Raw genomic sequence first — 16,523 nt, forward strand, 5'->3', positions numbered from 1 at the left:
TTCAACTTACAAAAATTGACGCCCGAAAGCTGCAAGCTGCGAGTAAAGACGGACAACTCAGTGGATTTCACTGAGTTCATTTGACACGCTAAGTAGATACGTTTGCTTGATCTATGGTATATATGACATCTGTGGGTATACATTTTAAATACTCTAGTAAGTAATCACTAGAAGTGAGCTAAAATTCATGCAGGGCCAAACTACAATTTGCGGCTTTGAAATATAAATCGCGTATGGAATACTATTCCACAGCCGTGAATTGTTGTTTGGCGTCGTTCGGGAGGTGTATTCCAGCATAAGATGAAAGTTGTTAGAGATAGTGGTGTGTTCGCGGCGTCGCGCAGGATGTGTCGAGCTGTCGTGCAGGTCACGAGTCGGACGAGTCTGCCGAGGCCGCCGAGTCGCGCTAGTCCACCTCGAAGTCTTCGTCGTCGGAGATGTACTTGCGAGGCTTGCGCTTGCGGCCGGGCGTGCCCTTGCTCTTGCCCTTGAGTTTGATCTTCATTTTGACGGAGCGGCTCGATTCTTCGTCTGACTCCTCCTCCTCTTCTCCCGCTGCTGCTGATGGAGCTGTTAAACATACATTAACGTCAGGATCGTCGCCATTTTAAGAAATACCCTACTAATCAAATCAGCTCTTCCAATTCGAATTTGTTAGAACATCAACGTTTTACAGCAAGGAGTCAGGAGACTTGTTTCTTGTCAATGGATGTTAATTAAAAATACTGGCAATGTTAGGAAGTGAAGTGCGGCCAGGGAAAGCTATTAGAAATCCAGTTTATTTAGAATATGCAAACCGAATATTAAACCGATAATTTGAGTTATTCTGAGGTGAACTAACCTAAAAGCTTTCAAAAAGACAAAGCATCAATGGTACTCTCTTGATTGACAATATCTATAAAATACACTGACCTTTCTCTTCCTCCGAGTCCTCGGACAGCTGTCCGGCGTCGCAGCGGCGGCGGATCTCGATGAAGGCGGTGCGCAGCCGCACGGAGTCCGCGTAGATGAGCGACAGGTCGTCGTTGTACGCCTGCGCGTTCGAGCACAGCGTGAAGAAGTCGCGCTCCAGGTCCGCTAGCTCGTTGTACTGTGGACAGATTAGAGTGATAGATAGATAGATTTATTTATTTCTCCTTGAAAATAACATCGTATTTAACAATTAAAGATGTCTCCAAATAACATGAATTCACAAAACGATAGTCAGATTGTAAAACATAATAAAAATTCATTAAATATTTGTAAAATGAAGTGTTGTATAGTAAATATTCAACGAAAATTGTTATAGCAAAAAGTATTTTTCTCGCTATTACGCGACATGTTCCAAACTTGATTTGCTATAGTGCATGGCATAATCCTTTAACAGTTTTATGAAGGAACGAAACATTTATGGTATTAGCGACACGTGTGATGAATGTGATGCACCCAGATAATTTCATTCACTTAATTGTGTCAACTCCTGACCTGTACTAAGGTAGACTGCATTGGCATGACAAATACAAATGTTGCCAAGTATTATTCAACTCAGCTGTAAAAGGGTGTTCGTACATTTGTAAATTTAATAATAAAATTATGCTTTAGGTGCAATAAGGTCCTTTCCATTAGTAATTTGATCTTTATTGCATTGGGTGCATTTTTTAAATAAAGATTACATAACCTAACCACAAAATTAAAATTTTGAAAAAAACCCCGTTCGCGACATAGTGGACCGATTTTCATGAAACATGGCTAAGAACACTCCCGACTAACTCAGCTTTCAGACAAAAAAAAAGCTAAATCTAAATCGGGTTATCCGTTCGGGAGCTACGATGCCACAGACAGACAGACACGTTATAACACCCCGTCGTTTTTGCGTCGGGGGTTAAAAACAGTGAAAACATTGTTATTTATGAGCAACTAGAGTAGAGGACACACTTACCTTTCCATCCTCGATCCTGTTGAGGATCTTCTTGATGTCGAGCGGCTTCTTGATGATATCGTAGTAGTCGGGCAGCTCGCGCCGAGACGGCAGCTTCATAAACGGCTCCGACAGCACGCGGCCCGACCTTACATCACAATGAAATTAAAACAAATGTGTCGCTTAACTTCAAACTCGGGTAAATCCATTCTGCTTTAAGAGGATACGGTAGCGAAAATGCTAAAATGGAAAGGAGCCCCCCCCTTTCAACTTGGGAATTTTAGTTAAATATACAAGTGTTATTAACTAGATTTATCGAAAAAAATTGTCCATTAAGAACAACTCAGTCAAAATATATTTCAAAAATTTTTTTTAAATCGAGGTTCCGCTCTCGACTCTTTCCTCCTGCAAAACTTAATCAATCGGAACGAAATTTGAGAATCTGAATAACAATGAAATAATCTATGTCAGACCGTTTCGCTTTTTTGGTTAATTGTTACCAATCTTGAGGATCACACTTTTTTTTGCGCCACAATGAAAAAGTCCGTTTTTGGAAATTTTTGATTGGCTCTAGAATCTTTAAAAAGCAGAATATCAAAAAAATCAAAACGGTCCGACACAGATCAAAATAATAACAATCTGTGTTGAAATAGTTATTTGTTACACAAGGGGGCAAAGTTGTATTTTAACGCCGAGTGTAGAATTGAAAAACGAGCAAGTGAAAGGATTCTATAGTTGAACCACGAGCGAAGCGAGTGGTTCGAGAATAGAATCCTGAACTTGCGAGTTTTTTAACACACGAGAAGTAAAATACAAAAAATGCGTTTATCACTGCTTCCAGTAGTTCCACAGGTGGTAAATCATCTTTATTACTAGATTCACCTACTTTTAGAAATTTTAAAGAAGTTAATTTTACTTTATTCAAGGTCAAATTACTTTACCCACTAGTGGATAAAATGCGTTTTTACCCGCTGGTATTAAGGGACAAAACACGCGTTTTCGAGATAGTGAGGGGAAAAAATCATTGCTCTATCTTCAAAAACCAGGGAGGAAATAGTCGAGAGCGTTTGTATGGAGAATTGACCCCTACCGTATCGTCTTAAGGTTGATTGTGTACCTATACAATACAAATATATGTAATCTGAAAAACCTTATAGCAGAATGGATGTACCCGAGTTTGAAGTTAAGCGACACAAATGTATATTGCGGTGGGGCTCACCGTACTTAGATCGAAATTGTACGTAACTAAGAGAGTCGAATATTGAGAAATTTGAAAGATACACAGATAATAAAGATACAAACGCTAAATAACAATTTTAACATTTTAACTAGAATCAAAAATAAAGTCTAAGACAAAAACATGGGTGCAAAATTATGCAAGCATGCAGGTAGTCCATGTTTGTAGGTGGCAAATTAAGGAAAGGGCTTGTTAACACCAGAAAAATGCATGGTTGCATAGTTTAAGTAGCATAACTTTTCATAAAACCATCGTGACTCAGGGGACCGTAACGACGGCAATAACAGGCAAGAAAAAGTTGATTCACCCACCTACCTCTGAACCATAAAGAGAAATGTACGGTCACCTATATGGTTATAAACACCTTTGGTTATAAATAAATAAACTAGTTTTTTAAAGGTGCGCGGGGCCCGAGGGTTAGGTAAGAGGGATTTGTCTTATTCGGTTTGGGGTGATGACCCTTGGTCTGAGTAATTCGCCTCATATAGTAGTGGTTACCGTGGTAAGAGAAGACATTTAGGTTTTAGTTTAGACTTTTTGTTTACAATAGTGTTTCGCCTGGGAGTACTGTCTGTCCGCAGCTCGGCCTGCGGCCTTGGCGTGCTTGGGAGCCTCTCAGACATGCTCGGGCCTTCGGCCCTACGCGTAGTTACTGTGGGGGTTGTAGGGAAGTTGGAGCTTAAACACGACCCAATAGTAAAAGTGGCTTAGAGAAGCGAAACGACGGGCCGGAGGCCGTAGGCCCGTCGTGAGCTTCTCAAGACACTTTTACTATAACTTCCCGGTCCGCCGGCGCGCCGATCAGGGACGCTCCGGGCCTTCGGCCCTACGCGGAGCTCGGCCTTCGGCCTTCGCTGGGTTTCGAAGCTCCGCGTCGGGTCTTCAGCCCGCCGCGTCGTTTTTTAGGCACTTTAATTATTTTTCTGCTTGGGAGCACTCTCTGCCCGCAGCTCGGCCTACGGCCTTCGCGTGCTTGGGAGCCTCTCAGACACGCTCCGGGCCTTCGGACCTCCGCGTAGCTACTGTGGGGGTTGTAGGGAAGTTGGAGCTTAAACACGACCCAATAGTAAAAGTGTCTTGATGAGCTTCTCAAGACACTTTTACTATCCTCCGGCCCGTCGTTTCGCTTATCTAAGCCACTTTTACTATTGGGTCGTGTTTAAGCTCCAACTTCCCGGTCCGCCGGCGCGACGATCAGAGACGCTCCGGGCCTTCGGCCCTACGCAGAGCTCGGCCTTCGGCCTTCGCTGGGTTTCAAAGCTCCGCGTCGGACCTCCGGGCCGCCGCTTCGCTTATTAGACACTTTTATTATTGTTCTGCTTGGGAGCACAGTCTGTACGCAGCTCGGACTGCGGCCTTCGCGTGCTTGGGAGCATTCTGCCTGCAGCTCGGCCTACGGCCTTCGCGTGCTTGGGAGCTTCTCAGACACGCTCCGGGCCTTCGGCCCTCCGCGTAGTTACTGTGGCGGTTGTAGGGAAGTTGGAGCTTAAACACGACCCAATAGTAAAAGTGTCTTGAGAAGCTCACGACGGGCCTACGGCCTGCGCCGGCGCGCCAGTCAAGGACGCTCCGGGCCTTCGGCTCTACGCGGAGCTCGGCCTTCGCTGGGTTTCGAAGCTCCGCGTCGGGCCTCCGGCCCGCCGCTTCGCTTATTAGACACTTTTATTATTTTTCTGCTTGGGAGCACTCTCTGCCCGCAGCTCGGCCTGCGGCCTTCGCGTACTTGGAAGCACTCTCTGCCCGCAGCTCAGCCTTCGGCCTTCGTTGGATTTCGAAGCTCCGCGTCGGGCCTCCGGCCCGCCACGTCGCTTTTTAGACACTTTAATTATTGTTTTGCTTGGGAGCACTCTCTGCCCGCAGCTCGGCCTGCGGCCTTGGCGTGCTTGGGAGCCTCTCAGACGCGCTCCGGGCCTTCGGCCCTACGCGTAGTTACTGTGGGGGTTGTAGGAATGTTGGCGCGCCTCTCAGGGACGCTCCGGGCCTTCGGCCCTACGCGGAGCTCGGCCTTCGGCCTTCGCTGGGTTTCGAAGCTCCGCGTCGGGCCTCCGGCCCGCCACGTCGCTTTTTAGACACTTTTACTTATATTTGTTTTGCTTGGGGCACTGTCTGTACGCAGCTCGGCCTGCGGCCTCGCGACCTTCGAGAAATGACCTTCGGACTATGGAACGCTCCCTCAAGCTGGTTGGGAAATTTGACTTTGTCCCCTCTCGTCACCGTTTTTGACTTTTCCAAAAAATTTTTTTTCTCATTTCTATTTTTGGCCCCCGTTCTTACCACGTGCCAAATTTGAACGCGCTCGGACCGAAGATAAAAAAAAAATCAATGTCGGCCATTTTGAAATTTTGTAAATGCCATTCGATGGAACTCAGTTAACTGTACAACATTAGTTCAAGCACTTTTAACCTTTTCCCTACCGTTACAGAGGTATGGTGATTTAAAAAAAAACCTCCATACAAATTTCAATTGGCCTTCAAAGGCCGCCATTTTGAATTTTTCAAAATTTTCTTTTTGTATACTAATCTTGGGGCGGCTATCCACCCGTGTGCCACATTTCAGCGCGCTCGGACCATCTTGAAATTTTTCAAAACAAAAAAGTCGGCCATTTTGATTTTTTTTAATTCCATTCGATGGACCTCAGATGACTGTATAACATTTGTTTGAGCACTTTTCACTTCTGTGTACCGTTACGGAGTTATGGGGATTAAAAAAAAAAACCTCCATACAAATTTCAATTGGCCCTCAAAGGCCGCCATTTTGAATTTTTCAAAATTTTCTTTTTGAATACAAATCTTGGGGCGACCTTCCACCCGTGTGCCAAATCTCAGCGCGCTAGGACCATTTTGAAAATTTTCAAAAAAAAAGTCGGCCATATTGAACTTTTTTTAATGCAAATTTTTTCTACTCCAGGACCTGTATGACATTTGGTCGAGCACACCCCGGCTATCTCTTACGGTTTAAAAGTTGCCATACAAAAAAAAAGTGGCCAGTTTTCTCACATTTGTAGCATTTTTCAATTTTTTTTTATTTCATTCGAATCGAGGCCCCTTGGAGATCCTACGACCAAAATTTGAGCGCTCTACGACAAACTTGAAAAATCGTCAAAAAAAAGTCGGCCATTTTGAAAAAAAAATGGCGGCGTCAAAAACTGCCTAGGGTCCTCTATGACATTTGGTCGAGCACCCCCCGGCTATCTACCGCCGTTTGGCTAGGCCGTCCAACATTTTTTTACCCGGAACCGGTAGACCGACGGTCTGATCTATCCTGACGGTCTGGTCGCAGGACCAACCTCTATACGACCACACCAAGCCTGCGAAACCTCCTTCTGGCTGTTTTTGGAAAAATGTCAGTCGGGTTGCAGCTTTATATTATACACCGTGTTTCACTTAACACTAAAAACCTGAAAACCGTTTGTTCAGAATCGAGAGTAGAATCGATTGAGCTACATCTTGATGGGGGTAATATTTTTGTTTAAATTAGTATTAATAGTTATTTTTTATGTGCCTATACTATTGTATTCGTAATGCAACATTGTGTATATCGCATTGCTAGAGGTTGTTTACCTTTTTCAGTATTTGGGGGTATTAATACTGGCTGGTTACTTGGACGATTATTTTTTCCGCTACGAGTTTGACGTTGTTTGTCAGTTTAATCTTAATGTTTATCATAAGTCATAACAAATTGAACTCGTACCAAATTACAACCTTGTCATTTTGAATATTGCGTTTAAATTTGCTTACTGCGATTATCTGTCCAATTTGAAGTTTACTGTGACAAAGCTTTAAAGTGTTTTACAGTGACATCTTAGCTGTCTATTGGTAAACCTTATGTCGTTGCAGTAACGTACACAAATAAATAGTTTAATGGTTTATGATGGTAGTTAGCAATTATTTTATTGAGTGTTGAGCTAAAAGTCAAGTATACTGGGGACGGTATTGCACAACACCCTGCATTTTATGATTAAGCACTGAGACTTGGCACAGGTTGTTCCTTGGGTGGCCCTGAGTAGATAAAGATCGGGAGGCATCGAGAGCCCCCCTTAATTTAGGAGGGAGGAGGGGGGGAAGGCTGGCGCCGCCGCGCTTCCTTTGAAACCATATTTCTCTAAAACTATACAAAATAGGGCATGCGATATATCATTTTCGGATAAATGAAGGACGAGGAATTCATTTTTGGAACAAAAAATATGTATTTTAGAACAAAAATACAAAATAAAATAGGAAAATCTGAAAACGAGATTTTTTTTTATACATATTATTGCACATTTTATGAAAACTGTAATGGTTTTTTCTAAATAAAAAATATTATTTAATAGCTACATTTATCTAGTTTTAGAAAATGTATAATTTGTTATAGAAATATATTATAGGACGAGTGATAAAAAATAATTTACATCGCCCGATAGGGTGATTTGAATGCTCATTTCAATAAGTTTTGTCAATGATTTCAGGTATAATCACTATTTTTAACACACGAAAGCCGTAATCATTGTAGTTAATGGCTATTTTAGTGATTAATGTACTTAAAATAAAAAAACATACAAAAATTTTAAAAAATATTAAAAATGTGATAATTTTTTTTAACATTATCCTATTTTGTTCTTTCTACACAATTTATATCTAAAAGCAATAAATTTCAATAAAAAGCCACATTTATACAGTTTATAAAAATATAATATCTGGGCAACCGAGCTTCGCTCGGTTCTGTTTCGTATCCTTGACATGTGTCGCCATCTAGTTCAAAAATGAATAGTACCTACATCGAGCGAAAGAATTCTCAGCCTTAACAACACAACTACTCCACACGAGATGGCGCGCATTTCGCCACAAAAACTCAAATAGTGTATTTTTCTATTCGTTTTAGCCTTGACCTGTGTCGCCATCTAGTGTTTGCAATAAATAGTACTTACATCGACCAAAAGAATTCTGTCTTAACAGTACAACTACTGCACACGAGATGGCGCGCGAAGAAAAACGCATGAAAACTCGAAAATTTGCGTTTTCCGGGACCTAAGGATAAGTTAGACCGATTTTTCACCCCCAAAAACCCCCACATAACAAATTTCTGCGAAATCGTTAGAGCGGTTCCCGAGATCGTCAGTGTAAATAAATATATATATAAATAAATAAATAAATAAATAAATATACAAGAATTGCTCGTTTAAAAGTATAAAATAGTTTGTTATATAAATATATTACGAAACGCGAGATAAAAAATAATGAAAATGAAAATTTTAATGTACGGGTCAGCTTGCATTATTCGATGAGGTGAGGTAAAGGTACTACCCGCTATGCAGTGGAGTTCGTCTAGTAATACAGAAATATACTTATTCTAATAACGTTTACACATGTAGGTATATCACGACCCAGTACAGAAAATTGTAAAAGTCCTATAATATAGTTTATTTTGATTGTAAAATAAAATTGCATGTGACTTATATTGCAAAAAAAATGTCTTAATCACGTTCTCCTCTCCTAAAGCAGTTCTGCATGCATAGGCTTGAAGATTTTTTAGTTTACTAGCAGAATTTAGTTACTTCCTTTGGGCCCCCTTAAATCGGTTTTACCCATGCATAAAAGATAAAATAAAAATCGTCATATTCTTCCTTTCAGTATCAATGATAGTTAGTTATTGCGCAATAGTGCCATAAAAAATAAACTAGATTCGTATTAGCATTAAACATTAATGATTTTTGAAATAAGACATTGCTTTTGTACAAAGGAGAACCTCAGAAAATGGTCTGACTAGACGAAAACATGTGTAGTATCGGGGCTAGTACTCAACTACTCAAGGCTCTCAAAAAGTGTAGCTATTTTGAGTTATTCAAATAAAACAACATGAATAGTCTGAATTTAATTATGTATATATCACAACATCCACTGCTTAAGCACATCAGCTCCGAACATTTAATTTAAAAAGTCTTTTTTTACGGTTGCACCTTACGCGGCACTGTTTTTTATTACACCTGCATCCGACAATTTCGAGGCATGTTTCTGCAGCAACAGGCAACGTTGCGGGCAAGTAGGCTCCCAAATCCCAATTGTTACAGACTTTCGTCCAGCCACAAGTAGCAAATAATGGCAAATTTTGAATTGGGTTTAGTTGACCCCATAAATGGACACCTTGACATACCTATAACCCTTACAAAAATGGTGCAAGGCAGCTTTTGTCGGTGAAATGCTGTTAATTTGGCGGTCTTTTTTGGTTAATAACTATTTTCGGCACTCGTTAACCAAAACCGCCTGGGACTGAGCGCACTCTAAATACTAGCTAATACCGTTTATATAATATTTAGTTGCCATATTATACTGTTGTATTGTATTATTTACTAATATATTTTCGTATAACTGTAATATAATTATTATTGTAATACTTATCTGTAATTCTTAAGCTGTAATTGTTAATATTTTGTATGACATGTCAAAAGTGCTTATTTAATTAAGCCTACTTGAATAAATATTTGAAATTAAATTGAATTGAATTGAAAAGTACAGGACGCAGATCTGGAATAATAAATATGTCAAGTAAGAATTATCCATAAATTATGCAAATCATATAGATAACTACTATTTCACAAGATGTATTAGGATCAGATGTATATATCTGACCTATCATATCAATCGATCATTTCATGTAATATAAATAGTTAAATTCAGACTATATAGAAGTATATTGTTTAATTTGAAGTACTCTAAATAAGTACACTTTGAGAGCTTTGAGTACCTTTACCTCACCTCATCGAATCATACAAGCTGACCCGTACCGTACATCAAGATCGCCCTGCCACGTCACTTTCATTATTTTTTATCTCGCGTTTCGTAATATATTTATATAACAAACTATATATTTTTATAAACTACACAAATGTGGCTTTTCATTCATATTTATTGCTTTTAGATATATATTGTATAGAAAGAACAAAATAGGATAATGTTATAAAAAAGTTATCACATTTTTTTTTTGTATTTTTTTTATTTTAAGTACATTAATCACTAAAATAGCCATAAAATACAATGATTACGGCTTTCGTGTGTTAAAAATAGTGATTATACCTGAAATCATTGACAAAACTTATTGAAATGAGCATTCAAATCACCCTATCGGGCGATGTAAATTATTTTTTATCACTCATCGTATAATATATTTCTATAACAAATTATACATTTTCTAAAACTAGATAAATGTAGCTATTAAATAATATTTTTTATTTAGAAAAAACCATTACAGTTTTCATAAAATGTGCAATAATATTTATAAAAAAAAATCTCGTTTTCAGTTTTTTCCATTTTATTTTGTATTTTTGTTCTAAAATACATATTTATTATTATTCTCTTTATTTCTTTCAAATCTTAGGCTAGGCTGTTTATAATATGAGTATAAAAGTAAAATACAAAACCACTTACAAAACAATATAAAACACATATAAACACATTATAAAAAACCTAACCTAGGGTGCCGCCAGCAGCGGGGCAGGGCCCAAGCTGCCGGTGGTTAGGGCTGCAGAGAGGAACCGTCGAACTATCCGCGCTGTGTCCAAGATCACCGCCTTCTGCATCTGGCCCTTGATCCAGCCACCTAGCGAGAGTCTCTTAAGATGTTGGTCGAGACTCTTCGCTATGAGACCGTTCGCTGAAACGACTATCGGAACAATGATCGTTGATTCAACATCCCACATGGCGGTTATCTCGTGAGCCAAGTCTAGGTACTTACTGGACTTGTCCTTCTCGGCTTTCACGAGATTCTCATCATGGGGGATGGTGATGTCAACGAGCACTGCCCGGCGTTGCAGTCGATCTATTATCACAATGTCAGGCTTATTGGCTACAATAGTCCTGTCAGTGATAATAGATCGATCCCAATAGAGCGTGGCACGACCATTTTCGAGAACTGGCGCAGGTAAGTACTTGTAGTACGGTACTTCGCGGTCCACAAGGCCGTATTGAAGAGCAAGTTGCTGGTGAATAATAATTATTATTATTATTCAATTATAGGCGAGCAGCTATTCAGCTGATGAGCCTATGTCACACAGTGTCTCATGATTTATAGTTAGCAAAGTCATGTCACTATCTTATTATTTAAAAGCCACTTGTCTAGTCTGTTTTTAAACACATTCACTGAGGGAGCAGTAACAACACTATCCGGTAAACTGTTCCAAGCCGCTACAACACGATTGGATAGGGAATGATATGCAGCTTTAGTAGTAGTAGGAGTGCGAATCAGTTTTAGGCTGTGACCTCGGGTCTCGCGGCTGGTACTTCTCATAGCGACTACTTTGTGAATGTCGGGGAGGTTGTAACAGTGGGTAAAAATCTTGAAACATTCGATAAGGTCTCCTCTCGCTCTCCTGTCCTTAAGCGTGGGCAGCTTCAGTATACTTAGCCTTTGCTCGTAAGGTAGGCGTCTCAGCTGGAAAGGCATCTTGGTGGCTCTTCGCTGCACACTCTCTAAAAGGTCAATGTCTTTGACAAAGTATGGATTCCAAACTTGGAATGCATACTCAAGCAAGGGTCGTACATATGTTTTGTATATTTTCCTAAAAACTTCCACAGATATGCATTGAAAGGACCTTTTTATAACATACAGGAACGAGTTTGCCTTTTTTACTATATTGTTTATGTGCTCACCCCATTTTAAGTCGTTGGTAACTGTCACGCCAAGATCCTTTTGAGATGTCACTGCAGCAATTGGGGAGCTTCCTATCATGTATTGGACCATAGGGTTTCTTTTACCAAGGTGCAGAACGGCACACTTATTAACGTTCAATTTCAATATCCACTGCGAAGTCCACGTCGTTAACCTATCCAAGTCGGCCTGCAGTTGACCAGAAGAAACATGAGGATTAGCGAAGAACTTTCCGTCGTCTGCAAAGAAGCATGACTCCGACTCTATAAGTGCTATTAAGTCAGTCACAAAAAGTCCAAACAGAGTCGGAGATAGGACACATCCCTGTGGTACTCCACTTAGCACGCCAAGTGGTTGAGAAAAGCAGTCACCGACTCGCACACTGAAGGTCCTGTCTGCGAGGTATCCTTCTATCCAATTTAGCAGCTTCCCACGGATTCCAAAATGTTCCAGCTTCAAAAGTAGTCTCTTATGAGGAACCTTATCAAATGCGCGTTCAAAGTCTAGGTATATTATATCTATGGGAAGGTTATGGTCCATACTTTTGGTCCAAGCATGTACACAGGTTTTGTTCCAAAAATGAATTCCTCGTCCTTCATTTATCCGAAAATGATATATCGCATGCCCTATTTTGTATAGTTTTAGAAAAATATGGTTTCAAAGGAAGCGCGGAGGCGCCAGCCTTCCCCCCCCCTCCTCCCTCCTAAATTAAGGGGGGCTCTCGATGCCTCCCGATCTTTATCTACTCAGGGCCACCCAATGAACAATTGTGCCAAGTCTCAGTGCTTAATCATAAAATGCAGGGTTCCCATACAAGACATAGCAATAGCGTCCCCAGTAGTAGAGCTGTACATAAAATTAAAAATTCAATTAAAAAAAAAGTAACCATCAGATTAAAAGATGAATACTCTAGATGAGTTTGTAAATAAACTAGTGCCTACGCCAAATCTTGGGATTAGTTGTCAAAGCGGACCCCAGGCTCCCATGAGCCGTGGCAAAATGCCGGGATAATGCAAGGAGGATGATGATGACTCTAGATGAGTTTAAAAAAATAAAAATCAGTTGGGGTGTCTAAGGTTTTGAGTGATACCGGAAACACGTTGTATAGATAGATAAATATTATAGGACATTCTTATATATGATGATAGAATATGGGCCAAATTGTCAAAACTGAGGTTTAAAAGTTTTAAAGCCTGTGTCGACAGATGGCAGTCCATAGGTATACTGTGACTAGACATTTTAATTCGACAGTAATTCTTTAGATATACCTACTCGATCCTCTTCGACTGTAGTTAAATTTTGGATGTATCAGTGTTTTTGTTCTCAACGCCTAATTGTTCTACTCTTAGGGGTCATGCACACAGTGTAAGAAATCGCTTGCTAGTTTGATTACATCGCGTTGCGGTATTTTTAACCGACTTCAAAAAAGGAGGAGGTTCTCAATTCGACTGAATGTTTTTTATTTTTAGGGTTCCGTAGCCAAAATGGCAAAAACGGAACCCTTATAGTTTCGTCATGTCCGTCTGTCCGTCTGTCCGTCTGTCCGTCTGTCCGTCTGTCACAGCCGATTTACTCGGAAACTATAAGTACTACAGTGATGAAATTTGATGGGAATATGTGTTGTATGAACCGCTACAAAATTATGACACTAAATAGTAAAAAAAAGAATTGGGGTGGGGCCCCCATACATGTAACTGAGGGATGAAAATTTTTTTTTCGATGTACATACCCGTGTGGGGTATCAATGGAAAGGTCTTTTAAAATGATATAAAGTTTTCTAAAAAACATTTTTCTTAAAGTGAACGGTTTTTGAGATATCAGCTCTCAAAGTCGTAAAAAGTATGTCCCCCCCCTCTATTTTTATAACTACGGGGTATAAAATTCTAAAAAAAATAGAGGTGATGCATGCTAATTAACTCTTTCAACGATTTTTGGTTTGATCAAAGTATCTCTTATAGTTTTTGAGATAGGTTGATTTAACTGTAATTTTGGTTAAGTTATTGGTTTATTATATTTGCTGCTACGGAACCCTTTGTGCGCGAGCCCGACTCGCACTTGGCCGGTTTTTTTTATTTTTTTTTTGTATGTATGTTACTCAATATCTCCGAGAATTGTGGACCGATTTTCAAATTTTTTTTTTGATCGAACGGGTATAACCCCGAGATGGTCCCATTGGCACCAAGTCGGGGTCTGATGATGGGATCTTGGAGAAATCGAGGGAACTCTACAGATGTTATAGGCACATGTAATGTTTTGAACGTATTTTTCAAAGGTACACCAGTATTTACGCCTGATGGTAATAATTTTATGTGGCTGAGCTGATGATGGAAGGTCAACTCCTCAATGGTTAGGAGTTAAAGGATAATTCTTTCACTACTGTACATATATTCGGATTGATACATATAATATCAATAGGAACCACTAAAAATCAACAAATAAATAAACTTTTTAACAAAAAATAAAACCGCCTTCAAAAAAAAGCGCGTTACAAAACACGTAGAAACTAAAAAGCAAAAAATAATAAACCTTTGAATTCAGATTTCTTTTCGTATTGCAATAATCTAAACATCCAAATTATAAACAAATCAATTATTTTTGGAGTCGGGGCCAGCCTGAGTATGGTTGGGTGGGGCCAAACAGGCAATATAGCAAGGCGACGAACAGGTCTGGCACCGACTACAAAAATAATTGATTTGTTTATAATTTGCATGTTTAGATTATTGCAATACGAAAAGAAATCTGAATTCAAAGGTTTATTATTTTTTGCTTTTTAGTTTCTACGTGTTTTGTAACGCGTTTTTTTTTGAAGGCGGTTTTATTTTTTGTTAAAAAGTTTTTAATTGATGTGCTGAAGTTACTTAAAAAGCGCTGGTGGCCTAGCGGTAAGAGCGTGCGACTTACGATCCGGAGGTCGCGGGTTCGAACCCCGGCTCGTACCTATGAGTTTTTCGAAGCTTATGTGCGAAATGTCATTTGATATTTGCCAGTCGCTTTTCGGTGAAGGAAAACATCGTGAGGAAACCGGACTAATTCTAATAAGGCCTAGTTACCCGTCGGGTTGGAAGGTCAGATGGCAGTCGCTTTCGTAAAAACTAGTGCCTACGCCAAATCTTGGGATTAGTTGTCAAAGCGGACCCCAGGCTCCCATGAGCCGTGGCAAATGCCGGGATAACGCAAGGAGGATGATGATGATGATGATGATGTGCTGAAGTTACTTCAACAATCCACAATGTAGCTAAAATCGCATGCGATTTCGTGTATCGTCTAAACCCTTAGGCCCTTATTCATAAACGTACTCTAAATTTATCAAGCCCATAAAGTTCGTTTGTCCCTTTCCGACGTATTGGTGTGATAGAAAAATCGGCTTGTTAACTTTAGAGTGCGTTTATGAATAAGGGGGTTAAACTGTAGTAAGTACTCACTCGTCGGTAAAGTCGATGACTTTCTTCATGACGTTCTTGAGCGTCCTCTTGAGCTGGTTGGTCTCGGTCTTGTTCTTCTTCTTGGACGAGCTCGGTGTGTCCTCCTCGTCAGAGTCCTCTTGGCGACTGGCAAAATAACGTTACGTCTTTAATTTGTCCATGAATTGAATATATAGTGCGCGGCAAACTTTTAGACCATGTATGTAGCTTTACCTAGAAGCAATAATTGTACGATGCGCGAACTTGACCCTACCACCGCGTGTAATAGTCTAAAAGTTTTCCGCGCACTGTAGTAATAAAATAACCGACCGGCTTTGGCAACAATTTTAATTAGACAGATATATTATTGTATGTGTTTATAGACCACCATCAGCTGACTTCAGCATATTTGAATCTACAATGGAAAATGTTCTGAAGTTAGTGTGCAAGGGCCAAAAACATGTTATTGTATGTGGAGATTTTAATGTTAACTTGCTCGAGTCATCTAGTAATACTGTTAAAATGCTCTGTTTGTTTAAATCATTTAATTTATTTAATTTATTTCTTGAACCTACCCGGGTAGGTGTGACTAGTGCAACATGCCTAGATAATATTTTTTGTAACTGTGAATGTATAGATAAGAAATTATTTAACTGTTTTCATTCCGATCACAGCGGCCAAAGGGCAGCTTTCTTAAACGTTATTCATGATACTCCACAAACAATAACATATAGACCCATTACTGGATCTCGCTTGGAATCATTCAAAAATGAAATTCAACATAGTTTGTCTATAATACCATTTTCGCATTATGACTGTAATCATTTGTATCAAGAAGTTTTCAATGTAATTCTTAATCAATTTAATAACAATTTCAAAGTGAAATCTATTAGTGGGTCAAAAGTTAAAACAAAGTTTAGTGAATGGGCTACTGTAGGTATTCACAAAAGTAGAAAAAGACTTTATGAACTTTATGGTGAGAGAGAGCTGAACAAGAATTCAGAATTCCTGGACTATGTAAGAAACTACTCAAGAATCTTCAAGAAAGTGTGTTTAACTGCCAAGAAAAACTTTATTAGTTCTAAATTGAAAGTGTCGGACAACAAAGTGAAAACAACTTGGAGTATTATAAATAAAGAAGCTGGTAAATGTAAATCACGCGATTGTCAAGTCAACATTGTATCAGATAATCAACAAATAATGTCGAACAGCGATGTTGCCTCGGCATTCGAAGATTATTTCTCAAACATAGCCGTTAACACCACAAAATGTTTACATTCTTCTGCGGCTCAAGCCCATTCATTACTTTGTGCTAATGTTAAGAAATGTAATAATTCATTTGAATTTAATCAAGTAGACTCTGTAAATA

At 39.6% G+C, this 16,523-nt stretch overlaps 1 protein-coding gene across 1 annotated transcript in view; it reads right to left on the reverse strand.

Annotated features, from left to right (window-relative positions):
• Positions 1-28: 28 nt before the first annotated feature.
• The window catches only part of LOC125240608 (ATP-dependent helicase brm), a 78,090-nt gene continuing 61,595 nt past the window's right edge, over positions 29-16,523 (reverse strand). The window contains exons 25-28 of the mRNA XM_048148568.1: positions 15,176-15,301; positions 1,919-2,045; positions 913-1,090; positions 29-570 (exon numbers count right to left, since the gene is read on the reverse strand). Coding sequence (XP_048004525.1) covers positions 407-570; positions 913-1,090; positions 1,919-2,045; positions 15,176-15,301 — 595 coding nt within the window. The 3' untranslated portion in view covers positions 29-406. The remainder of the gene's footprint in view (positions 571-912; positions 1,091-1,918; positions 2,046-15,175; positions 15,302-16,523) is intronic.

This window comes from Leguminivora glycinivorella, chromosome Z (assembly GCF_023078275.1).
Source record: "Leguminivora glycinivorella isolate SPB_JAAS2020 chromosome Z, LegGlyc_1.1, whole genome shotgun sequence".
Lineage (NCBI taxonomy): Eukaryota > Metazoa > Arthropoda > Insecta > Lepidoptera > Tortricidae > Leguminivora > Leguminivora glycinivorella.